The sequence below is a fragment of the Myxocyprinus asiaticus genome, chromosome 36 (genome assembly GCF_019703515.2).
Source record: "Myxocyprinus asiaticus isolate MX2 ecotype Aquarium Trade chromosome 36, UBuf_Myxa_2, whole genome shotgun sequence".
In the NCBI taxonomy this organism is placed as follows: Eukaryota; Metazoa; Chordata; class Actinopteri; order Cypriniformes; family Catostomidae; genus Myxocyprinus; species Myxocyprinus asiaticus.
Genome location: NC_059379.1, coordinates 300801 through 328384, shown reverse-complemented (window position 1 = coordinate 328384; position 27584 = coordinate 300801). Strand labels below are relative to the sequence as shown.

The 27584-nt window shown below is 39.1% G+C and overlaps 1 protein-coding gene across 2 annotated transcripts; it reads left to right on the top strand.

Annotated features, from left to right (window-relative positions):
* The first annotated feature begins 846 nt into the window (after positions 1-846).
* Positions 847-26619, top strand: LOC127426658 (carbohydrate sulfotransferase 15-like). Of its 2 annotated transcripts, none has more exons than XM_051673607.1 (9): positions 847-952; positions 19526-19661; positions 19914-20228; positions 22186-22525; positions 23096-23224; positions 23383-23539; positions 25756-25912; positions 25997-26144; positions 26230-26619. In XM_051673607.1, the coding sequence occupies exons 2-9, from the start codon at positions 19605-19607 to the stop codon at positions 26430-26432; spliced, it is 1506 nt and encodes a 501-aa protein (XP_051529567.1). In that variant the 5' UTR covers positions 847-952; positions 19526-19604; the 3' UTR covers positions 26433-26619. The 2 variants fall into 2 exon arrangements, with proteins under 2 accessions (XP_051529567.1, XP_051529568.1); XM_051673608.1 differs by lacking the exon at positions 847-952 and adding an exon at positions 17734-17812.
* The last annotated feature ends 965 nt before the right edge of the window (positions 26620-27584 follow it).

The window sequence follows — 27584 nt, the reverse complement described above, 5'->3', positions numbered from 1 at the left end:
GAAACAATGGCGGTGAATGGAAAACACCTGAAAAACGATATCAAGAAAAACATCAAAAATTGCTTTTGATCCAGTCCTGGGAAAAGTTCATACGAGTCTGACGACAGCAAAAATGTTGCTAAATTAAACTTTCATGGACATTTAAAGATATTTTATCCATGATTCATCTCCGTATATGCCGACAGGTTTGCTGTGTGACCGGCGAGTACACACGTGCACCGGCACATCACCGTAAACATCTCTCATTCAGAAGTTACAAATGTTTTTGTGTTGTCTGATTTAGTCACAGTATTAAAAACGTCTGTGATGATCCCATCTGTATGAATGTAAGAGCTGCTTTTAACTCATGAAGAAGGCTTTTGTCGCATCTCACAGCGCAGGACAATGAAGGTAAATGGAATACTGGTCACAAACATGGTGGCGCGGTCGTACAGTGACGTCACATGAAACAGGTCAATAGTTTGCATGGAAAAATAGGGAGGAGGATGCACTTTCTATGTATTTTGTTATTGATAGCTAAAGACTCCAGTCATTACATGTCACTTGGTAATATGCCTAATAATAATATAATATCTGTCCCAGTGTTTGTTCCATGTGTTCGGTTGGTAAATCACACTTCTGCTGGTGTTTATGCATTTACAAATCAGTTTTCCTATTCAGCATATGATACAATAATTCTGTTTAAGGGTTCACAAGACAGTGTTGTGAGGATGATCGAATACTAATGCTGGATTTGTGTTTTTGGAGATGATCAATTGTTAATGTGATTGACAGGTGAGCTGTTGCACCTCCCCCTTCTCTAGCAGACCAATGAGGGGGCGGCAGCGAGCGGGAGCGCGTCCAGGACTCGTGAGCGCGCACAGCTGATTCTCTCCGGCGGAATGAAGATGAGGCAAACGGGAATTCTCCGGTATGATGAAGTTAAAGCGGGAATATGAATCAGAAGACGATGGTGAGTAATCGATCAGTTAATTTATTAATTGATTGATCTCACAGCTGTATGTGATGCACATTTATACACAGAAGCGCGTGATTTTGTGTGATTTCTGTGCTGGAAGTTTGTTTAAAAACACCTGATGCTGTTTGTCACCGAATATAAATGTGATTTTGATTTGTGTAAGAGATCCAATGAGATTGATGATCAGATTAAATATCAGTCAACAGATCAGAATCACATTAATGCACACAACACAATATACATGCAATGTCATATATTTCTGAAAGATAGCACAAGCACACTTTTCAAACAAAACATTTGACAAAAAGACGTTTGTTGGGTTATAAATGCTAAAACACTAGATGTAATGTGATTTACATTTGAATGAAAGTTGTCAGTCAGTTTGAGGGTTTTGTTTATTGAGTTTCTGTGAGCTGTTGTCTGGATTATCTTGTTTGTGTTTATGTTATTCTGGGTTGTATTCTGCACTGTTTATTTTGTTGTGTTGTGTGTTGATCAAAGGACAGATTCATATGATTCTCTTATTTAAAGGGACAGTTCACCCAAAAATGTAAATTCTCTCATCATTTACTCATCCTCATGTCATCCCAGATGTGTATGACTTTCTTTCTTCTGCAGAACACAAATGAAGATTTTTAGAAGAATATTTCAGCTCTGTATGTCCATACAATGCAAGTGAATGGTGACCACAACTTTGAAGCTCCAAAAAAGCACATAAAGGCAGCATACATGCAATCTATAAAACTCCAGTGGTTTAATCCATGTCTTCAGAAGTGATATGATAGGTGTGGTGAGAAACAGATCAATATTTAAGTCATTTTTTTACTATAAATCTCCACTTTAACTTTCACTTTCAGATGTGAGGATTTAAATTTTTGGGTGAACTATCCCTCTATACTTTGTTGTTGTGATTTAGTTTCATATTTAAAAGTATAACTTCATATTTTCATTCATTTCACATTTCTATATTCACACTTTTACATTTTGAATATTCATTCCAGAACATTATTTGTGCATTTATGCCTGCTCTGAGCAGCATTAAACAGTCAGATGCAGCTTCTGTTGCAGTGTAAATATGGCTTAAATGTGCACTCTGTCATTTTTTTCTTATTTAAAACATTTTACTTCTAAAGAGTAGTAATTTTGAAACATCTGTATAACATCATGACCATTCATGTGAGATGAAGAGTTCAGCTTGATTATGGTGATATTTTATACAGGAATGCTAGTGTTTCTTCATTGCAGATGCTTGATGCAGTTTACCATGGTGTGTTGAAATGTATTACTGGATGTGGAGGTTTAACTCATCATTGTATCTTGTATGCAAAGGTTGAATGGCCTTCTGTTTGTACATAGGCTCCTTCATTGGTACACCTTCATTTATAAAGCACTAATTGGTTTGTTGCCCAAATATCTTGTAATAGGGATGGCACCGATACGATAACTGGATCGGTATCAGGTCTGATACTGATGTTTTTACCCAGATCAGGTATCGGTCCGACGAGCCCGATCCAAATCCGATACCACATGTTGGTCATTGACGTTACTGTCAAGCTCAAATAATGTCATAAATAACCTTCAAATCACCATTAAAGTAGTCCATATAACTCGTGCATTTTATTCAAGCTCTAACAGTCATACAAAAGTTTTTTTTTTTTATCCCAATTTGGAATGCCCAATTCCCACTGCTTAGTAGGTCCTTGTGGTGGTGCGGTTACTCACCTCAATCCGGGAGGTGGAGGACAAGTCTCAGTTGCCTCCGCTTCTGAGACCGTCAATCCGCGCATCTTATCACGTGACTCGTTGTGCATGACACCGCGGAGACTCACAGCATGTGGAGGCTCATGCTACTCTCCACGATCCACACACAACTTACCACACGCCCCACTGAGAGCGAGAACCACTAATCACGACCACGAGGAGGTTACCCCATGTGACTCTACCCTCCCTAGCAACCGGCCAACTTGGTTGCTTAGGAGACCTGGCTGGAGTCATCCAAAAGCTTTATGAATTGCAAAAGGCTGTGTTTAATAATAAATATACAGTCAGCATGCACAGCTAAGTAGTATCTGGCACCACGCGTTACTGAACGAGCATCGCTCAGCCGACACACGCACACACACACACACACACACACACACACGCGCGCGCATCGAGAACGGCACTGGACAAGCATTTAATCAGATGTTGAATGAGAAGCGAATTACACTACTATGGATTAGCCTACAAACAAAAACAGACTTCCTGGAGCGCTCAGCGCCGGACTATCAAAATAAAAACCTTACAACTGAAATTTATTACCAATGTATCGTAAAATTATTATTATTATTAGAAATTACAATAAAACCAAATGATGATGTTCGTGAATTAAATCTGTTTAAACGAGGTATCTGCATATTTGCAAATGGTATGTAATAGCAGTTTTATTTATATTTGCCTTTTATCATTAGAAAAGAATGTTAAAAGTGACGGAACTGTTGAGGAGTGATTGATAGAATACGTGCTTTAGAGGTTAATAAATGAGCGCTACACATGATGCTGGATCTGCTCAAGTTTTGTGAGGTTGGTTTATTATATCCGTTTAAATGAGATGTGCATATTTGCTTTATTTGGTCGTTTACATGTCTCAGTCGCTTCACATGCAAGCAGGCAGTTCTCAGCACCCTCAAGAAACAAAACAGTTCATTTCATTACTTGTAAAACTTAACTAAAAGTGCTGATTATTCTAAAACACGATTATTCTGTCATTTGAAAACATGTTTTTTATTTTATTAAGGGCTGCACAATTTGAACAAAAAAACAAATGACTGTTGCCACTGCTTAGATATTGATGATAAAACTCCATTAAACAGAAGCTCTCATGTTGAACATGTTGGTAGAACTACAAACTAGTAAATGATTCCTTTTAAGGGTGGGTAAAAATAATGCTTTTTTTCTGATGCATCGCGATCATCATTTGTACGATATTGATATCGATCCTTAAATCTAAAGATCGATCTTTCACTCAATGCGTAACCCTACACTACAATGAGAGGAAATCACTCGCATTTGCAACAAATTTCGCGCTATGATACTAAAGTGAATATATTTGTCAACTGGCTGGTAAATGTTTAATTTCACTCAGCAGTAATTGTGTAATTTACTCGTGAAGTGTTCAGCAGCGAGATCTTTCACAACATGTTGTTCCGTGTAATGTGTGTTCAAAGACGAGATCCACACAACTGATGTGTCATTGAATCATGTCTCTTTTAATATCTCTATTTGTGTTCTTTACAGTCAGTTGTTGATCAAAAACATCTACAAAAAAACATTTAATTCTAATCATGCATCGCACAGATGAGGTAAAGCCATTCGAGTCTCTCTCGTTAACATGCGCTCATGTATAACTATACAGTGTCAAGCCTTTATTTTGAAGGAAGACCATGTTGTTCTGTGTTACCAACATACAATGCGTGACTTTTTCAACATGAGAGCTTCTGTTTAATGGAATTGTATCTTTTTTTGTTCTTTTATAATCAATATCAAAGCAGTGGCAACAGTCATTTGTTATTTTGTTCAAATTGTGCAGCCCTTAATAAAATAAAAATGTTTTCAAATGACAGAATAATCGTGATTATGAATCGTGATGATCATTTTCACCATTATCGTGCAGTCCTAGTATATACTGTTTACTATTAATGGAACAGTACACTAGTCTTCAATTGTATTTAATTTTATCTGGGTCCCCCATCGTAACTGTGAGCTCCGCATCACTTCCTGTTTTTCTGATGCCATCATCACATGTCTTCCTGTCACAGATAATTCTCATTTCCTGTTGGATTTCATGTCCACACACAACATAAAGTTCTGACTGTTCCATGTGACTGTTCTGCTATCAGAGTCTGTGACAGGAAGTGATGCGTGTCATGTGTGAGGAGCTGCAGTGACTCCACTAATACTGATTATATTCTTTCATGTGTGTTTGAATTATGAGCAGTTTTACAGCAGAGATTCATTTTAATATGCTGATATTGAACTCCGTGTTCTCTAGTGGTTCACCGATATCACAGAGGTCGATAAATTGCCCGATATTCTGACTTTTTTAAATGATCAGCATTGGCCGATACATTTCCAATTTGGCTGTTTTGTTTCTTGAGGGCACTGAGAATCGCCTGCTTGCATGTGAAACGACTGAGACATGTAAATGACCAGTCATGGTTCGTTTTGTTGTTATGTGCCATCATGTTACTACAATAATAGACCAGTATGCAACACAGTGTCATTTAAACGGTTCACATATCAGAGACGCGGCAAACGCGTTTGAGCTCATAATGTTAAAGTGCTCGCCTGTTTCATTCTCCCTCTCTCTCCTCAACAGTTCCCTGTCACTTTTAACTGTCTTGTCTAATGATAAAAGGCAAATATCAATAACACTGATATCATATACCTTCTGCAAATATGCCCATATCTTGTTTAAACAGATGTAATAAACCAACCTCACAAAACTTGAGCAGATCCAGCATCATGTGGAGCGCTCATAAATCTTCCTCTGAAGCACGTATTCTATCAGCGTCTCCTCAACAGTTCCCTGTCACTTTTAACTGTCTTTTCTAATGATAAAAGGCAAATATCAATAAAACTAATATTATATACCGTTTGTAAATATGCAGATACCTCGTTTAAACAGATGTAATTCACTAACTTCATGAAAATCCAGCGTTTTCTTCCCGTTGAGCGCTTATAAAATATATTCTTCTGAAGCGTGTAATCTATCAGCCAGAATCAAAAACGTAAGGATCAAAAGTTCCTCTGATTCACAAATCATGACGGTCAGTCTGTAACAATCCAAACAGGTGATGCAGGCTGTTTAAACTGTCAGGTGATTGTTGCTCACGCTGGATCCGCATGAGCGCGTGAGAGCAACGTCAAAGTAAAAGCGCTTCACGTGTGATATAAGTAAATGTCTTATTCACTGTGCACTGTACGTACAATTGGTTTGATTCTGTATTTTGTGAGTTAATGTGATTGCTAATGTGGACATGCCATCCATGGTTGCTGGACTTCTGTGTGTACTGTTATTTCTGATATATTAACAATTTCTTCATGTGCAAATGAATTACTTTTTTTTAATTTGTTTATTTTTATCCCCTTTTCTCCCAATTTGGAATGCCCAATTCCCACTACTTAGTAAGTCTTCGTGGTGGCACGGTTACTCAACTCAATCCGGGTGGTGGAGGACAAGTCTCAGTTGCCTCCGCGTCTGAGACTGTCAATCCGCGCATCTTATCACGTGGCTTGTTGAGCGTGTTACCGCGGAGACGTAGCGCGTGTGGAGGCTTCATGCTATTCTCCACGGTATCAATGCACAACTCACCACGCGCCCCACCGAGAGCGAGAACCACATTATAGCGACCACGAGGAGGTTACCCCATGTGACTCTACCCTCCCTAGCAACCGGGCCAATTTGGTTGCTTAGGAGACCTGGCTGGAGTCACTCAGCACACCCTGGATTCGAACTCGCGACTCCAGGTGTGATAGTCAGCATCAATACTTGCTGAGATACCCAGACCCCCTCTGCAAATAAATTACTAAAATTTGACGACTAAACAGAAATCTGAAGAAACTGCTATCTAACATTTAAAATACAATATGATTTTTTTTAGATGCTTTTTTACAAAGTTAAAGTTTTGTGTGAAATTGAGTAAATATAGTGCTAAATAAGAGTTTATTAATTTTATTAGCAATTTAATTGTTATTTACTATATTAGTAAATATAATATACTATGTTGGCATTGTATTGGCCACCTTTCAGAGAATAAACTGTGATTTTTACGTCACATGAACGAGCATTTGCAACCGTTTCACTGCTGGAATGTGATAGATTTCTGAGCGAAGCAAGATGATGTAGAACAGCACTTGGTTTGATGCCACCCTCAATCTGATAAACTGAACATGTGTGGAAATATGTGCAGCTGCACGCTCCAATGTAACATGCTAACAACACGGAGGCCGATATAAAAGCCGGTAATATTTCCAGTAAGATTGTACAGTGTGATTGTAGGTAGACTTAAACAATAACTGTGTTCTGTGTAAGTTGTGTAAGTCATGAAGCACTAAGCTACATTTTCTGAGATGTCAACAATAACGTGTGTGTTAGAACATACGTGACAATTATGGGCGCTTCATATCAAATCATATAATGGATAGACTATAAATGGGAGAATCATCCACATCTCCTTTTACCATGATGATTCAGATAGATCGCTAATTATTGCTTTGTTCTGATGTGTTTCAAGTGTACTGCATTTATAGTCAGCATTTAGGAAGCGAAGCGCACTCTTGACTCTGTTTTGAGTAATTGTAGGCTCATATCCAACCTGGTTTCCTAGGTAAGATTCTAGAAAAGGCAGTGCTAAAACAGTTAGATGCATTCCTGCATGACAACGAGTTACACGAGAAATTTCAGTCTGGTTTTAGAAGAGGTCACAGTTCCGAGACAGCACTTGTAAAAGTAATAAATGATCTCAGAGTGAGCCCAAATAATAAAAACATTTCTATTCTTGTTCGTGTTGATCTAAGTGCTTCATTTGATACGATAGACCACGAGATACTTCTTAACCGACTTGAATGTTTGATTGGACTCTCTGGAACCGCGCTGAAATGGTTTAATACCTACCTCACTGGCAGAAGTTATTTTGTTAGCCTTGGTGGGCATGTCTCTGACAAGCGTGTTTTTCTCTATGGTGTTCCGCAGGGTTCAGTTCTTGGTCCGTTACTATTCTCCCTGTATATGCTTCCGATTGGAGAAATTGTTCCCGACTATGGTGTAAACTCTCATTGTTATGCGGATGACGCACAGTTATACATATCTGTAGCACCAGACGACAAGGACAAGGTCTGCACGGGCCTTAAAATGAAACCCGAACAAGACCCGTACCCGAGACCATGCCGCCTGACCCTACCCGGCCCGAACAATACCACCAGATTTTAAGCCCAAACCCCCTTACTATCTAATTTCTTCTCCTAGCAAGTACTGTTGCAATAGGCTGTATTCTATGTTAGCATATAGGCAACATTCGTAACAGTATTGAAACAGCAAACATACCGTTTTAACAATGCACAGCAGCCCCTCAGTACACTAGAGCAGAAGGGAAAAAAGTATTGCTTTACCATTTATTTTCTGAAATTTTGCTTGGTGCAGAACAATCTGGAATAATATGAAACTGAATCGTGTCCGTGAGTGAGAGCGTGTGAGAGTGCGTGAGCGAAACGAGTTTGGTAAGCCTGTTTATTTTTCATTAATTCCGAACCCAACCCGAACCCGAAGACCTACTTGATAAACTACCCGAACCTGGCCCGAAACCCGTCAGGTTCTCAGGTCCCATCTGGTCTGGGTCGGGTTGCAGACCTCTAATGCTGCTAGCAAAATGTAATGTAATGTGAGAGTTTTGAGATGAAATCGAAGACCATTTTGAAACAATAATAAAAAAGCCTCTATATGGCCAAGTGCGATCATTAAACAGCGGAACGATGTCATTTAATGAAATAATATACAGTCACATGCGCTGTGTGCCACAGTATGAATAAGATATAATAAGCTTGATATATAACGAACTCTTCACAAACAGGAAGAACTTCAAAAATCTTTCAAAATAAAAGTCCCGCTGAAATGATATTCAACTGATTACGTGAAATTGAAGACATTATGAAAGATATATTACTACTGTATAAAAGTGTAATATTCAAAGCAGTCACAATAATACTCATAGTAACAATACTATAATATTCAGTGGTTATATTATTAGTATTATTATCTGTAAGCAGTATCACATATGCAAGTGTACTGAATATCAGCATGTTGTGATTCAGCCGTAGCAGCCTCAGCTAATCAGATTGTTTTCATTTAATACTGTAAAGCTCTGTTGTGCATCTTTTTTGTGTGTGTGTGTGTGTGTGTGTGTGTGTTGTTTTTTTTTGTTTTTTTTACCAAACATTATATATATATATATATATATTATATAATTATTGAAAAGTATTATATTTTCATTTGATTAAAGCTGTACAGTATGTATTTTATTAAACACAATTTGATCATAACATTTAATTAAAACATTTAACATGGAATCCAGAAAAATGTAAATCATTTGTATCTATAAGACTTTATGCAGTAATTTTCTGTGTAATTTCATCAAAAATCTAGTGCTGCACGATTATAGCAAAAATCATAATTGTCGATTATTGCCCTTGATATTGTAATCGCGATTATTAATGTCGATTAAAATATCAGATTTCAATGGTGGTTATGAGCTGTGCTTCAGTTTCTTTTAAGCATATTTTAAGCATTAAATATTGTAAAAATGTTTGTTAATTAATGTTAGGCCAAATAAAACTTATTTTAAATGGATATCTATGGTATAAAATACATTAAATTATTGCTAAATTACTGCTTAAATTATTAGCCCACATACAGTAAATAATATGACATATTCAATATTCAAACTTATTAACAGCCGATTTAAATCGACCAAGTTACTGTGTTCAGTAAGAGACGGGACCATTCATCCCGTCAGATCTTCAATGGTGATCTTGTTCATGTACGATCATCGTTAGATCATTGTTGGCCTCAGTGGTGCACTTTGGAAATTAAAAACAGTCGGTGATTCCTGAAATATGCTATTCATGCCATATTCTTTATGTTAGCTACACCTCCAAAACACACTTAGAACAGCTCAATTACTTTATTGCTATTTTGTACAAATCAAATTCATATTGGCCTACTTACTAACATGACAAAATAAAACTGTTATTACATTTTTAATAAACTGTACACAGAAATCGAGCAACGTGACAAACTGTCCCATCACAATGACTGCTGTCACTCACTGCAGGTTTCAGATCTGCATTTCGACACGAGCTCAGTGACGCACCGCACAATGTTCTGCACTTTCACGAATGCTCTTATTAAACAAAGCTGTCTAATCAGCATAATAAATCAATTATTTACACCGCGTCTGTGCCTTGATTAAAACGGGAGTGTTTTAGTTTTGTCGTGTTGCTCATTTGCAGTGTATTTAATATCTACGTTCAAAGCGTGCGGTGCAATATGCAATGAATCCAAAATAATTCCAAAGTGCTTTTCGCTCTTGTTCTACAGCTATTTTATGAGTGTCAGGTGATGTTTCTTCAGTATTAATTTTCGTGTGCCACCACAAACAGAGCTAGAACATAAAGCAACTGGGCATTCAGACGGTTTAAAACTTGTGCATTAGGATCAGCTGTCATTACTGATTGGACGGAGGACTCATTTAAGTGGCTCTGATTGGCCATTGCCGTTTCATTGCTCAACGGACATATTAGTGATTGGTTAGAATGCTCAACCACTGCGAAAATACGTTGTAAATAGAAACCATTGATGCAACAGGAGCAGATTTAAATTGAACACTGTAATCGTCAGTTTTCACGATTACATAATCGTGGCAGCTGTAATCGTAATCGCGATTTGTTTTTCGATTAATTGTGCAGCCCTACAAAAATCTGAGTTTTTTTAATTTGTTGCCTAAGTATCGAGTTAGTATAGATACCGAGGTACCAGGGCTGGTATCTTACCGAAGCCAAAATTTCGGTGTCAGAGCAACCCTATTGCACTGGCTACCTGTAATGCTGAGGATAGACTTTAAAATACTTTTATTTGTTTTTAAAGCCCTAAATGGTCTAGCACCTTCATATCTTTCAGACTGCTTGTTGGTGTATGTTCCAAACCGCCCGCTTAGGTCACTTAATGCTGGCTTGCTAATTGTGCCACAAATAAATTGCAAAAAGTATGACGAGGCCGGATGCACCGAGGATTTGGACATATTCCCGCCACACACAGATAAGAAATCTCTGTTGATAATTTAAAGAAGCAGCAAAAAAATTAATTCACGCTCTGATATTTTTTAGTTTTTGTTGGTTTTTAAATTTTACACTTGGTATATGTTTTTAATTACCTGCAATTCTCTTTTAATCTCTCTGTTTTCTGTTTTTTTGTTTTAATACCCTTTTCTTGTGAAGCACTTTGAGCTGCATTTTATGTTATGAAAAGTGCTATATAAATAAAGTTTATTATTATTACTATTTTGACAAACAGCAATATAATTTCATTTTGCTGCTCTGCACAGCGTGTACCGTTAGAGGGCGCCGCGTGCTCACAGCACTGACTGATGTCATTATTTTAAACTGAGCTTTTTGCTTCTTACGTTTTCAAATACACTGAATTGTTTCTGATATCTGGACTCTATCTGCAGGTGTTTATGGTTATACAAACAAATTGATTGATATACTAAAAATACTTTCTAGATAAACATGACTAATTCTAGAGATTGATTTCTAGACAGCTTTCTAGGTGGACTTGATTTAGATAAAAATAATACCTAAATTGGCTTTGAGGTATTTTGTAGTTTTCTTATTTTATACTATTATTTCTGAACATCAATGTTATTTGATTTTTATTTATTTATTTTACGCTGTTGACAACTTTCTGTGTGTTGCACTTTTTTTGTGAATTTCTGTTACACACTTTTGTTTTCTGTAATGAAAAAACCCCATAGATTTTTCTAACCAGGTTGCCTTGCATTATAATAAAGAACATGTTATTTGAATCATGTTGAAGATACTTTTTTGAAAAATGGCTTTAAATGCAGGAACATCGAATCGAGAATCGTAAATCGTCCTTAAGTTTGAAAAAAAAAATTATATTGTATTTTTTTGCCATATTGCCCAGCCCTATATATATATACCTATATAAATATTTGAAGAGAAGGGCCCCCAAATAACAATCATTCGATATACAATGATTAAATAATTATAAATATAATACATATTATTGAAACAGGGTTCAGTGGAAAGGAGGAGGCGGGAACCGGATGAAGCATCGAAGTAATGTTTAATGAGACATTAAAACATAAAGACAAAACATAAATACAAATGGCCCCACCTGCTGGCAGGCCTTCCCCACCTTCTGCGACCTGGGAGGGAAAAACAAAACAAAGAGAGGAGAGGGAAAGGCCAACGCGGAGCGACAGTGAAAGAGAGAGAGGAGAGAGAGGAAAAACTTGCTCGCCGGTTCCCAGACACGCCGTCACCTGATCCTCGATCACTCCTCCACCCTCTGGTGGACAACAGCTGCTCCTCCCCGGGTGGACCAGAGCCAGTCCTCCGACCCCTGGCGGACGGAACACCCCTCCGCATTTTGGCGGCAGGTAGGGAACTCCTTCACCCCTGGCAGCGGCTCTACTGCTCCAGGCAGTCGGCAGTGAGCCCCTCCTCCCCTCGCGGATGGCGGCCGTTCTTCTGACCCCGCCGCGTTTTGATGGCCGGTAGGGAACTCCTCCGCCCCTGGCAGCGGCCCCACCGCTCCAGGTGGCCGGCAGTGAGCCCCTCCTCCCCTCGCGGATGGCGGCCGTTCTACCGACCCCGCCGCGTTTTGATGGCCGGTAGGGAACTCCTCCGCCCCTGGCAGCGGCCCCACCGCTCCAGGTGGCCGGCAGTGAGCCCCTCCTCCCCTCGCGGATGGCGGCCGTTCTACCGACCCCGCCGCGTTTTGATGGCCGGTAGGGAACTCCTCCGCCCCTGGCAGCGGCCCCACCGCTCCAGGTGGCCGGCAGTGAGCCCCTCCTCCCCTCGCGGACGGTGGCCATTCCTCCGCATCCAGGCAGCCGGTAGCAACTCCTCCGTCCCCCAGCGGATTGCCGTGGCTGCTCCTTTGGGGTGGATGGTAGTGGCGAGGACTCTACGATGGCGCATCCCTCCTCCTTCCCGGGCTTCGGCACCAATGTAACAAGGTTAAGGTTGGGAAAGGAGGCGGGCACCGGCTGAACAGTCAAAATAATATTTAATGAGAAATTAAAATATAAAGACAAAACATAAACACAAATGTATACAGGGCAGCTGCCTGTAGCTCTCTCTCTCTCTCTCGAACTGCCACATCTCGCCGCACTTATCCTGCTCCACGGCTGATTAGCTCGATTGGGGGTCAGGCATGCGTACTCATGGCCCTGCCCTCCTCCTCATCACAATTATACATATTAGAATTCAGACTATTAAAATGCATTACATTATTGTGGCAGATGAGTAAAGCATTGATAAAAAAGTGGCTTTAGAAGGTAATATATATATATATATTTTATTTCCATATTATTGAAAATAAGCCTGTCGTTGGCCTACAGTCCACAGCAATACATTTTGCAATTGAATTTGTAAGACATGTCGATGTACAAGTGCTTCAGATGGAGCGCCTCACTTTGGTTGCGTTGCGTCATAAACGCTGTGTTTTTAGGTCGCTGTGTCAAGTTCACCAGGGTAAAGCTACTTCCGCTACGGAAAGTAGTTTATATTTGCCTCTAATAATGCTTCTTACCTCTTCTGCATGGTCTGTTTTACACATGATATACACGGAAATTATCAATCATCTTTTCCCAACTGATTCGGCTATTCAGGCCGCGGTCTCTTTTGAGTTTATGTGCTCAAATGCAGCGCTGCGATGGTTTCCATCAGCTCCCGTCTCAGCGGGAATATAAATTCAACCATTTCCCTCCTCTCATCACAGTATCATGGGAATAAATAATAAAAAGCTATATATACTCCAAGCACAGATGCAAAAATACAAATAAAATTCAATATGTCTAACTGAAACTCCCACAAATATTAAATGCCATTTTTAAAAGTATAAGTGATCAAGTTTTGTTAGTCGTCATGTCCCGTTTAAAATGTATTTACCTATTGTCATACAACAATACAACAAAAAAGAACATGTGTGTCATTCAGATAGGGACAGATAGTTCACATTTCCTCAGAAGAAGAGCGGGAATCCAACGATGAACGTTTACATTTTGAAGAGCGACTTGATCCAGCCGAGGATACAATTCCGGATGAGTAAGTCATTTAGTTTTACGTACATTAGTTGACATGCTATTTTATATAAACATGGACATATTTTACAAGCTGGACTATTTCCAGACTTGCCAGCCAGGATTCAGAGTATTGACATTTGAAATATGTCCGAATAGGCAAGTTTTAGTTACATTTAAATGTTGTTTCGGCTAAAGCAGGTATTTAAATTGTATGCTGTATGATATAAATATGATATGTAATATGATATAAAAATAATATGAATGTTTCGATTATATTTTAACTAGTGTTTATGCTGCCTCATTATCATTAATGAAGCTTGTGCTTGCAAATATCTGTTCAGGTGTGAAATGTGCTGTAAATATGCCCATATTAGAAAATCAGCATATTAGAATGATTTCTGAAGATCATGTGACACTGAAGACTGCAGTAATGATGCTGAAAATTCAGCTTTGATCACAGGAATAAATTGCATTTTACAATATATTCAAATAGAAAACAGTTATTTTAAATTGTAAAAATATTTCACAATATCACTGTTTTTGCTGTATTTTGGATCAAATAAATGCAGCCTTGGTGAGCAGAAGAGACTTCTTTTAAAAACATAAAATCTTACAGATCTGTAAACTTTTAAACGGTAGTGTAGGTCTAAAGTTTTTAAGTAAAGTCTTTATGTACAGAAAATGTATAGTCAGATAATACATTCAATCATTAAGTCTCCTCACATTCATTCTCTCTCAGGGGAGGGGTCTTTGTCTCCTCAGGTGTGAATCACATTAATATTCATGATCATCCACGCCTCCTCGCATATGGCCTTTCTAACACTAAAAGTGTCTTACAAAAGTTAAATGACTATATAGTTTTGTATGAATGAGTGATCAGGATGGTTTTCACATCATGTTTGTAGCAAAAACTCTAGGCTACAAGATCCAGTTCTCAAAAGTCTTGTGAACAAATGTTTAGTATGTGTTATATGGACTTATTTCAGTGACTTAAAATTTTAGTTTTTTCAAAAACCACGCATAAACGTTATTTTCTCAAAAATACAAACATGTACATACATGTTGCTCACATAGTATTGTAGCCCAGTTTGTGCTGAATACAGTGTTATCAGACTTTAGTCATTAATATGTTTTTAAGCAACTGAAAAAAGTACAAATGTCAAGGCATGTCAAAACTTCTCCAGGGCCCAAAACACCCTCAGACCCCAGAGGGTTAGGCAGCAGGTACGGTTACGGCGTTCTGTGTTCTGTTGCGACTTCACTCACTTCCTGATCGAAACCATAGTTTATAAAGCATTTCTTCTTTGCCATAGTGACAGTCGATCGTGCACTGATTAGGAAAGTAAATGTTAGAATATGTTTGGGATGATGCCAAGTTTACATTTATTATTTATTCGGTTATAGGCTTTAAATAAACCCCATAAATATAAATAGCCTATTAATAATAATAGGCTATCTAGGTTTTATACATAGAGTTTTCCTCATATGATAAATAGCCTTTTTCTGACAGTTATTTAACACTTGGGATGACACCAATCCGATACCTGGAATTCCAGATACAAAATAGAATTGAAATAGAATAAAACACTGGTTTCTTTTCTACTGAAGACTTGAAGACTGGAATTACTGTTAATTTTGCTGCTACATTATCCAGTATACTAGTTAATAATCAAGTGTTTCTTAATAAGCTATACATTTATACTGAAATAATGTGTAGTTAGAGGTTTGTGTTTCTTTACATATTAAAGAGTACTCATAATTAGTTCCACACAATAATGGAAAGATATTCTAAACTGATTAAGCAAAAAAACAACACTGGTATTGGCTTGAGATCGGTATCGGCCGATACTGAGATTTCCGATATCGGAAGAGAAAAAGTGGTATCGGTGCATCCCTATTTAACATGGCAAGCATTCCTTCTCATGCTGTTTTAAATACTTTTTTCCCCTTTTTTTCTTGAATGATGAAATGCTCCGTTCCGCCGTCCGCAGCTGTTGCTTAAAGTCTCAAAAAGCGAAAACAGCAATTATGGTTTTTAGTGCCATTCTCACTCACTTTCTCAGCTTTTCTCGCTTATTCAGAACACAACGACTCACGCTCTTCGCATGTGCAGACGTTTTGTTCGGAATACATGTAATGCACATGTAAACGAATATTTGTCTCAGATTGCAAAGTTTAGGGGACATATAAACAGTACATTCGGAATCTGGAATCAGATTGAATTTATTCCGATTGACGTCAATTAGTGCATGTAAACATAGCTGCTGAATATGCTGGATTCAGTCACGTTATGCCTTCCTCAAAGTTGTCAGAATGCACTGACTACAGACAGGTCTCCTAAGCAACCAAATTGGCCCAGTTGCTAGGGAGGGTAGAGTCACATGGGGTAACCTCTTCGTGGTCACTATAATGTGGTTCTCGCTCTCGGTGGGGAGCGTGGTGAGTTGTGTGTGGATGCCGCGGAGAATAGCATGAAGCCTCCACACACGCTACGTCTCCGTGGTAACGCACTCAACAAGTCACGTGATAAGATGTGCGGATTGACGGTCTCAGACGCGGAGGCAACTGAGATTCATCCTCCGCCACCTGGATTGAGTCACTACACCACAACGAGGACTTAGAGCGCATTGGGAATTGGGCATTCCAAATTGGGGAGAAAAAAAATAAATACAAAAATCTAACTCTCTTTACCTCGGATCACGTTTGCTGAGCCTCTTCAGAAAATGTAAATTGCATTATGACACTAAAATTAATTAATTAAGTTCAGTTGGTCGTTAAAAGTTGCTGGACAAATATGCGGGACATAATGCAGTTGTGATGGTGATGCTTTAGATTAGATGATTGTTTAAAATAGCATATTGAATATTAGGAATGTATCATGTAAACCCTGATATTACACCGCATCAGTGTTTCTTTAATATCTGTGCACACAGCATATACACATCAATGGATGATCCTTATACTAAGGTTGCAGGTTGCCAGCTTGAACACGGCCATGATGATTCACTTTCGGGTCAGAACCGATGGTAACCTGCGATAGGCGCAACATCAGGACCAATATTACAGTCCTATCAGAAGGGCATCTGCTCCCTTTGGATTGCATTTATTTGTGAAATTAAAATGACAGTAAACTGGCTAATTTCAATGAATTATCTCAATATGCTCCCCATTTGACTAAAACTTTGTGGGAAAAAATGTAGGGACATCTGGGTGTGTGTGTGTGAGTGTGTGTGTGTATGAGTGTGTGAGTGTGAGTGTGAGTGTGAGTGTGTGTGTGAGTGTGAGTGTGAGTGTGAGTGTGAGTGTGAGTGAGTGTGTGAGTGTGTGTGTGTGTGTGAGTGTGAGTGTGAGTGTGTGTGTGTGTGTGTGTGTGTGTGTGTGTGTGTGTGTGTGAGTGTGAGTGTGAGTGTGTGTGTGAGTGTGAGTGTGTGTGTGTGAGTGTGTGAGTGTGTGTGTGAGTGTGTGTGTGAGTGTGTGTGTGAGTGTGAGTGTGAGTGTGTGAGTGTGTGTGTGTGTGTGAGTGTGAGTGTGAGTGTGAGTGTGAGTGTGAGTGTGAGTGTGTGTGTGTGAGTGTGTGTGTGAGTGTGTGTGTGAGTGTGTGTGTGAGTGTGTGTGTGAGTGTGAGTGTGAGTGTGTGAGTGTGTGTGAGTGTGTGAGTGTGTGTGTGTGTGTGTGAGTGTGTGTGTGTGTGTGAGTGTGTGTGTGAGTGTGTGTGAGTGTGTGAGTGTGTGTGTGTGAGTGTGTGTGTGAGTGTGTGTGTGTGTGAGAGTGAGTGTGTGTGTGAGTGTGTGTGTGAGTGTGAGTGTGTGTGATTTCTCATGGTCTGAAGGATGTTGTAGAAATGAAACACGACATGAGTCACTGGCTTCTCAAAACACGTCGAGTCAGAGTGAGTGTGTTCATAAAGTCTCACAGCTCTACAGTCTTTCATCGTTCTCTGTGAGTTATGGAGACACTGATGATGTTATTATTTGATTGGACTCTTGTGGTGAGTGATGAGACTTTGTGAATCTCTTTCCTCTGATCTTCTGTGTTTGTTGTGATATGCTCTCATGATGTTGATGTTGGACATAATTCATAAAAACACACGTGTTCTGTGTGTAATATCATTATAGTGATGTGATATTAAGACTGTACTAGTTTATCTCACTGCTCAGTTTACTGTATTTAATGTTTATAATTAAAGTGATAGTTGTGACTACTGTCTGATTGGATGAGCTTCATTTGAAACCGTTGATAAACACGTAACTAATGCTGCGTTAACTGGCAGCTGTAAACTATTGATTTTGAAGAATCAATTTTTGCAATTATTTTGTTATTAAATGTAACTTTATTGAACAATGGTGTCATCAGGGCTGAGAAACTAAATTAGAATTTTTTACTTAAATATGACCAAAATTTGGATGTTATTACAATTTTATTACAGTATATATTAGGGCTGGGTATTGATACAGATTTCCTGATTCAATTCTATTCCAATTCACAAGCTTTCCATTCAGTATTGATTGATATGGGTTTACTTCAGTTATAATGCCCCTTTTGCTTACATATAAATGATCTCCCAGTTAATGCTGTTAATTATACTGGGGACCTTTTAAATAGATATATTAGAAAAATATTAATTTTACTAATTATATTTTATTACTATTTCATCATTTTGGTAAATGTTTTTTTTTTGTTTTTTTTTTAATTAACAAATACATGTATTTAATCAATAAATAATATATTATATTTCATACATTATTTTTGTGACATTTTTATTGTTAAATCGCATCATTTGTACTATTTATTTAAATTGATCTATTGAACACGTGCTAAAACCGGTACTGTCTCTTTAACAAAAAATGGCATTTCTGTAAACAGCGTCTTTTAAATGAGCGCATTTTAATGAGAGAGACCCTCCCTAGCAACCGGGCCAATTTGGTTGCTTAGGAGATCTGGCTGGAGTCACTCAGCACACCCTGGATTCAAACTCACGACTCCTGGTGTGATAGTCAGTGTCAATACTCACTGAGATACCCAGACCCCTCACATATCTGTCTGTTAACAAATAAGTGTAAAAATTATATAAAGTCAAAGGATTTAGCCAGTTGATATTCTCAAATATTAAGTAAAACATGTAAAATGAGATGGTTATATATAGATGGTTCTATGTTAAGTTAGCGTTGCACATACTGGTGTCATAGTACTACCACAGACTCAAACGTTTTCTTTAAATACAGTTGTATATGTGTACTTAATGTTTATGCAGCGAGACGCTCATTAGAGAGCAGCACATAGTCAAAATACACTCGACACCCGCGTTCTCTTTTATTCATTGCACTGTGCCTATTTAAGCCCAAGAATGTAAGTCATCATCAGTGCGGGGGACACAATCTTTGCATTCCAATGTGCATTTTTAATCTTAAATTCTTTGAATATTTAACTTTTGAATTTTAATTGGACAGCCTCAGTGTCTTTTATCATATTGCTGTTGCTGCTGTTTTATTAAAGCAATAATCCACTAGCAGCTGTGTTACAGTGATTTTACTGCAGTTCTTCATGTCTGTCTGTGATGCATGACTTACTGCTTTAATATGATCTCCTGTAACACTCATGTCATCTATTACTGTCTGTCTGTTTCCACAGTTTGTTTCCTGTTGACCTTTAACCCCTGTGAGTAACTGTGTCATCATTGTCTTCTGTGTGTGTGTGTGTTCAGGTTCAGCTCATGTTTATCATCAGATCATGTGATGCAGTTAAACATCTGATGGAGGAAACACAGTTTTAGTGTTTCTGTCATGAACTGCAACAACTACACAACCAAACGCTCCAGCAAGAGACCAGTGCTGTTGAAGGTACACACACAAACAGATATAAATATACACATCATAGTCTCACATTTACACTGTCAGAATGAAGTCTGGTTCATTTCTGCAGTTTGTTCTTGTCAAGAAGTGCCCACTTAGACGAGTTATATACCTGTGCACACCGACTGCTGAATGTTGTGTCAGCCAATCAGATTAGACGGGAGATCTGTGGCGACTGAGATGAACTACACCTTACACACACACACACACACACACACTGAGTGTGTCTTCTCTCGTCAGGTGGACGGCGGTTGTTTGAGACTGTTTGACATTCATGATGACATGCCACATCTGTGCAGTTCTTCACATTGCATCCGTCACTCTAAATTGTGCGGCTTCATCCTGGTCTGCGTCATCACAGCGTGTTACGTGTTGTCCGGCGAGAGGAAGAGTCTGCTGATCACTCCTGCGGCGCACACGCTGCACTCTGAGGACTGTCTGGAGTCTGTCTGCGCAGACGCAGTCACTCAGCTGCTGCAGAACATCAGAACTAAAGTGACGTTCAAGCGTAGAATGCTTCCTGACGTCACAGAGCTGCGCAGACGTGAGACTCACGTGAGTTCAGTGACACACTGTTACACATTTACACAGAAATACATGTTTAGTGGGGGTCTGGGTATCTCAGCGAGTATTGACGCTGACTATCACACCTGGAGTCGTGAGTTTGAATCCAGGGTGTGCTGAGTGACTCCAGCCAGGTCTCCTAAGCAACCAAATTGGTCCGGTTGCTAGGGAGGGTAGAGTCACATGGGGTAACCTCCTCGTGGTCGCTATAATGTGGTTCTCGCTCTCGGTGGGGCGTGTGGTGAGTTGTGCGTGGATGCCGCGGAGAATAGCGTGAAGCCTCCACACGCGCTACGTCTCCGTGGCAACACGCTCAACAAGTCACGTGATAAGATGCGCGGATTGACGGTCTCAGACGCGGAGACAACTGATAGTCACTACACCACCACGAGGACTTAGAGCGCATTGGGAATTGGGCATTCCAAATTGGGAGAAAAAGGAAACAATAAATAAATAAAAATGCAATTCACACAAAACAATTATTTAATTATTCCTCTGCTTTGATGAACATGTTTTTAATTTATAAGTTTATATATTTTTATACAGTGTGTATATGTATATATATATATATATATATATATATATATATATATATATATATAGTCTCATTGAAAGTTAAATTCATGAAACAAAGTGTTGGCATAAGTAGTTTTAATTTTTTTTATTATTTCTAAAAAAATAAACAGTGAAACCTTTTTTGTTTTTAAATAGTATGGTAACACTTAATAAGGTTGTATTCATTAATATTATTTAACTACATTAGTTAACATGAAGTAACAATGAGCAGTACTTTTACATCACTTATTAATCCTGGTTAATGAACAATAGTATAATAGTATTTTCATGAATAAATGCTGTAAAAATATATTGTTTGTTCATGATACCTAATGCATGAACTAATGTTAACAAATATAACCTTATTGTAAAGTGTTGCTAATATACTTAAATAATACATGTATATATATATATTTTATTTTATTTATTTCATTTTGGAACGCCCAATTCCCAATGTGCTCTAAGTCCTCGTGGTGGTGTAGTGATTCGCCTCAATCCGGGTGGCGGAGGATGAATCTCAGTTGCCTCCGTGTCTGAGACCGTCAATCCGTGCATCTTATCACATGACTTGTTGAGCACGTTACCACGGAGACGTAGCACATGTGGAGGCTTCACACTATTCTCCAAGGCATCAACTCACCACACGCCCCACCGAGAGCGAGAACCGCATTATAGCGACCACGAGGAGGTTACCCCATGTGACTCTACCCTCCCTAGCAACCGGGCCAATTTGGTTGCTTAGGAGACCTGGCTGGAGTCACTCAGCACGCCCTGGATTCAAACTCGCGACTCCAGGGGTGGTAGTCAGCGGTTGCTAATATTATTAATATTTGCAAAACTTTTGTGCATCTAATCAAAGTCAGGTGGTGTAACCAACATGCAGGTAGTCATTCTGTTGTCATGTGACAAAAACAAAACAAAAACAGTAAACAGAGTGACCCATCTTCATGACTGCATGTGATATTTAAAAAAATAGTCACATTTTCTTCAGTTTAAATGGAGTGATCCTGAGACAATCTTAGTGATATGCGTAACTGAAAAATTCATGATGTTTGTAATATATATATATATATATAGTATTTGATGGTTACACCACATGACATTTTTAAAGTTATTAAACCAGTTTTTGTAGAAAATACTAAAAATGTTTGAAAACAACATGGCTAAAAATATTGCTTTTTTACTTACTTGATTTCTCATTTTTTTCTCCTCAGACAACCTCATTTGTCAGTGACACTTACACATATACAGTAATATTCCAATAGCTGCATAGAATATAAACGTCTTTGTAAGATTAAAGTCTTAAAGAGAATATGGGCCTTCATCAGAAAGTGATGTGTGTATAAACATGGTCTCGTCCTAACTCTGTCAGAATCTCTCCTGTGTGTTTCAGATGTTCTCAGTGATTCCACAGAACTTTCTAGCACATGTTAAAAACCCGTGCTGGTTTGAGGAGCAGCGTGGAGACGTGACCGCAGATCCGTACACATCAAACCTGTACAGCCGCTACTCCAGACAGATGCGTGTGGTCTTCCAGTACCTGAAGAGTGTGTTCAGAGAGCGCTTAATACTGCGTGATGGCAAACTCGCTCGCCTGCGCTGTCTGCCTCACTTCTACATCATCGGTCAGCCCAAGTGCGGCACGACGGATCTGTACGAGCGGCTCAAACTGCATCCTGACGTCCGGGCCACGGCACTCAAAGAACCGCACTGGTGGAGTAGAAAGAGATTCGGTACGTTTGTCCGTTTCCTGTAAATCACTTTAGTGTTTGTGGAACATATTCTTTGAAAACTGTTATTTCTAGAAAACCCCGCTGTGGCTAAAACAAACATATAAACACAAGATGATAACCATAAAAACAAACTTTTCTTATTTGTTCCTGTCAAATTTGTCTGTGAACATCCGGACAGAAAATCTGCTGAGAATATCAAACTTCGGTGACTTTTTAATGTCACGAATGGGAGAAAAATGTAGTTTGAAGCATGCATGCAATAATGTTTGAAGACCAGATCAGAGGAGGATGAAGAGATGATGATGTTTAATATGTCGGTCACAGTGCTTCTGTTTTTGGATTCTGTTGGACTTTAGAGAAGAAAATCATGAGTTTGATGTGTGAAAACTGATCAGCAGTATTAGCAAAGCTGTTATTGATCACATTTAAAAAGTCAACATGAATCTATCATCAAAATGTAGCAACTTCCGTCTGAAATGACTTTTCTCTTTGGCTGACATCATCAAGGCTGCACGTGCTGGTGAATATTAACATTAACTAATACTCCAGGTTTCTCTGTCTGTCTGTCAGGAATCATTCGTCCTGGTGAAGGTCTTCACTCTCGATTTCCAGTGGAGGATTATCTGGACCTGTTTGATGTCGCTGCTCATCAGATACAGAAGAGACTTCAGCAAAACTCCAGCAGCAACATCATCATCGGTGAACTATTAATCCTCCACGATCTTCACAGACCTGCTGCATATGATCATCTGAGATGAACTGAGTTTGTCTTTCAGATGATCGTTTGACCAGTGAACACACAGCAGTTTTGAAAAGCATGAATACTTTTGAGGTTGTTATGTGTGTTTGATTGACAGGTGATGCAAGCGCGTCCACCATGTGGGACAACAACGCCTGGCTGTATCTCCATGACAACAACACAGAGGCGGAGCCTCCGTCACTCATTCAGGACTTCATTCACGTGCTGCAGCCTGACGCCCGATTCATCGTTATACTGAGGGACCCTGTGGAGAGGTCGGAGGTCACATTCATGCCACACAGTGCTCAGAATTAGTCAGAAATGTTCAGCGAGCACGGAGAAACTCTGTCAATGACGTCACTTTACAGAAGTGAAAAATGCATTTGCAATAAACAATTCGTCTGAAAAACGGCCATCTCAAGTGGTCTCCATTAGGACTCCAATTACCATCCATGAAGGAAACACAATTTTTAGATGAGTCCCCAATTGATATATCACCCCCTGTCTAGGGTAAGGGAGTGATGTAACAATGTAAAGAAAAAAAACAAAGTTGGAGAGAGAAAGGATGTTCCAATCTCCTGTCCCCCAGCACTTCAGTATATTTTGTTTTTTATTAAAACACACACACACACACACACACACACACATATACATATATATATATATATATATATATATATATACACTGATCAGCCACAACATTAAAAGCACCTGTCTAATATTGTGTAGGTCCCCCTCGTGCCGCCAAAACAGCACCAACCCGCATCTCAGAACAGCATTCAGAGATGATATTCTTCTCATCACAATTGTACAGAGTGGTTATCTGAGTTACTGTAGACTTTATCAGTTCAAACCAGTCTGGTTATTCTCTGTTGACATCTCTCATCAACAAGGCGTTTCCATCCACAGAACTGCCCTTCCAAAAACTCCAAACTTCCCACAAATTTGCAACTTGTTATTTTCACATGCAAATGAGCTTTTGATTCGCTGTAATTATTTGCAGCTCTTTGCTGGTAGTGGAGAACCTCCGGCAAACCTTCGGCAACAATGGACAATTTGCCACAAGTTTGCAGCAAATTTGCTATGAACTCTCATTTTTTTGTAAGGGTGCCGCTCACTGGATGTTTTTTGTTTTTGGCACCATTCGGAGTAAATTCTAGAAACTGTTGTGTGTGAAAGTCCCAGAAATACTCAAACCAGCCCATCTGGCACCAACAATCATGCCACACTCCAAATCACTGAGATCACATTTTTTACCCATTCTGATGGTTGATGTGAACATTAACTGAAGCTCCTAACCCGTATCTACATGATTTAATGCACTGCTGCCACACGATTGGCTGATTAGATAATCACATGGATGATTGTTGGTGCCAGATGGGCTGTTTTGTTGTTTTTGTTTTTTCTCCCCAATTTGGAATGCCCAATTCCCAATGCGCTCTAAGTCCTCGTGGTGGTGTAGTGACTCACCTCAATCCGGGTGGCGGAGGATGAATCTCAGTTGCCTCCACGTCTGAGACCATCAATCCGCGCATCTTATCACGTGACTTGTTGAGCACGTTGCCACGGAGACATGTGGCAGGCTGGAGGCTTCACGCTATTCTCCGCGGCATCCACGCACAACTCCCCACACGCCCCACCGAGAGCGAGAACCACATTATAGCGACCACGAGGAGGTTACCCCATGTGACTCTACCCTCCCTAGCAACCGGGCCAATTTGGTTGCTTAGGAGACCTGGCTGGAGTCACTCAGCACACCCTGGATTCAAACTCACGACTCCAGGTGTGATAGTCAGCGTCAATACTCGCTGAGATACCCAGACCCCTTATAAGTATGCTTGTTAAAATCTATTAATTTCCAGAATTGGATGATTTGCAGTAATCACAAACGCATCCTGAATTGCGCCGAGAAAAGTTACAGATGCCACGTAACATCGCCGTTTATGCGCTGCTTTAGAAGAGGTTGGATAGTAATTTACAAACGAATAATGATACTGAGAAACTTCAATAGTCATTCAAATGAAAATAAAATGTAGTATAAAGTTTAAGTATTTTCTAACTGGTAAAATTGCCCAAATATTGGTCGGGACATTTCTGATTTTCTGAATGTCCCTACCATCCTTACCTAGATCTACACCTGTGGAATATAGATATTGCAATTATTTTTAGTTGAGTGGTTTAAATGGCCCTGCTGCTTCCAATCTGGACATAAAAAAATAAAAAAATATGCATTATATATAGTAACATTTATATATTAAACTTTTTTGTACACAATGTTTAGTATACTATCATTTATATATATATATATATATCATTTAAAATATGCTTTAATCAAATTGAAGAAATAATCAAAGATGAATAAATTATAAATATAATTGTTAGTTGTAGCTCCACTGATTATGTATGAATCAGATACAGTATTTCACACATTACTGTCGCTGTGTTAAATACTGTAAGTGTAACTGTAATGTAATTGTGTGTTTATCTTCAGGTTGTATTCAGATTATTTATACTTTGGCACGTCTAATAAATCATCAGATGATTTCCATGAGAAAGTGTTTGAATCTCTGCAGATGTTTGATGTGTGTCTGCAGCACGCTAGTCTGAGAGCCTGCGTGTACAACAGCACACTAAACAACGCCATGAGTGTGAGTGTCACCACACTGACCAATCACAAGAGATTCAAGTCTTTATCTGTATACATGGAAAACATTCAGTCTGTCTCTCTGCAGGTGCGTTTGCAGGTGGGCTTGTATGTCATGTATGTTCTGGACTGGTTGTCTGTGTTCTCTCGTGAGCAGCTCTTAGTTTTGCGTTTGGAGGATCACGCTTCAAACCCGTCCCGCAGCATGAACAGAATCTTCCGTTTCCTGCAGATAGGTACAGTGTGTTTCATGATAAACTTGACGTGCTGCCACCAGAAGAGGTCAGTGCAACACATCATTGATACACGTGTGTGTTTCAGGAGCCGTGTCGAAGCAGAGATGGAGAGAAATCACTAAACGACCAGCGTCAAACACCAGACGTATGTCTGACAGGAATCTGGGGCCGATGCGTCCGGTCACACGAGAGCTGCTCGAGCAGTTTTACGCTCCGTTTAACCAGAAACTGTCTGAAGTTCTGCAGGACGAATCGTTTCTGTGGGACAGTCGCTCTGAACACGCGTGATGTCTGGGAAACCTGCTCGACACAAGAACTTTCATACAGAGAGATTTAAATTATTATTACTTTTAAGATTCATAGTGCAAAAGCTTTCTGGAAGATGATTGTTTTTAAAATGAATTATTCATGAATGTATCTGAAAATATTTTTTGTGAAAGTATTTTTTTCAACAACAGAAAAACAATGAAACAAACTCGCTTCTGTGTCGTGTGTTTATCTGACAGACTCGAGCACAGTATTAACACTGACACCTGCTCGTCACATCTCGCATTTCCATTCTGACTTTATTGGTTTGATTGTTTTAAACAAAATATTGCAAAAATGCCCCTGAAATTCAAATTCAAAATGAACAGCATTCAGAGATGATATTCTTCTCAGCACAATTGTACAGAGTGGTTATCTGAGTTACCGTAGACTTTATCAGTTCAAACCAGTCTGGTTATTCTCTGTTGACCTCTCTGTTCAACAAGTGTTTCCATCCACAGAACTGCCGCTCACTGGATGTTTTTTGTTTTTGGCACCATTCTGAGTAAATTCTAGAGACTGTTGTGTGTGAAAATCCCAGAAATACTCAAATCAGCCCGTCTGGCACCAACAATCATGCCACACTCCAAATCACTGAGATCACATTTTTCCCCATTCTGATGGTTGATGTGAACATTAACTGGAGCTCCTGACCCATATCTGCATGATTTTATGCACTGCACTGCTGCTACACGATTGGCTGATTAGATAATCACATGGATGATTGTTGGTGCCAGACGGGCTGGTTTGAGTATTTCTGTAACTGCTGATAGAGTAAAAATGTTTTCACCTATCATTTATTTAAAACATCCCAATTCAATAAATCAATAGAATAAACTAATATAAAATATCAATAAAACCAACAGCAATACACAGAAATAAACAGGAATGAACAGTGATAATTTTGTGAACAAACATATGGCTTAGAGTAAACATTTTACTCACACCGCTAAGTGTAAACTTTCTCACAGTGGAAAAAAAGAAACTGTCTAAAACTCAGCCTTTCATCTGTGTGTGTGTGTGTGTGAGTCTCTGTGTGTGTGTGATAGTGTGTGTCTGTGTGTGTGTGTCTGTCTGTCTCTGTGTGTGTGTGTGTCTGTCTCTGTGTGTGTGTCTGTCTCTGTGTGTTTGTGT

Excerpts from the sequence above, each read along its gene's own strand:
- LOC127426658 (XM_051673607.1), top strand. The coding sequence starts at position 19,605 with ATGAACTGCAACAACTACACAACCAAACGCTCCAGCAAGAGACCAGTG. Across the intron at positions 22,526-23,095 it reads GTGGAGTAGAAAGAGATTCG|GAATCATTCGTCCTGGTGAA; the intron begins GTACGTTTGTCC and ends TCTGTCTGTCAG. Across the intron at positions 26,145-26,229 it reads CTTCCGTTTCCTGCAGATAG|GAGCCGTGTCGAAGCAGAGA; the intron begins GTACAGTGTGTT and ends TGTGTGTTTCAG.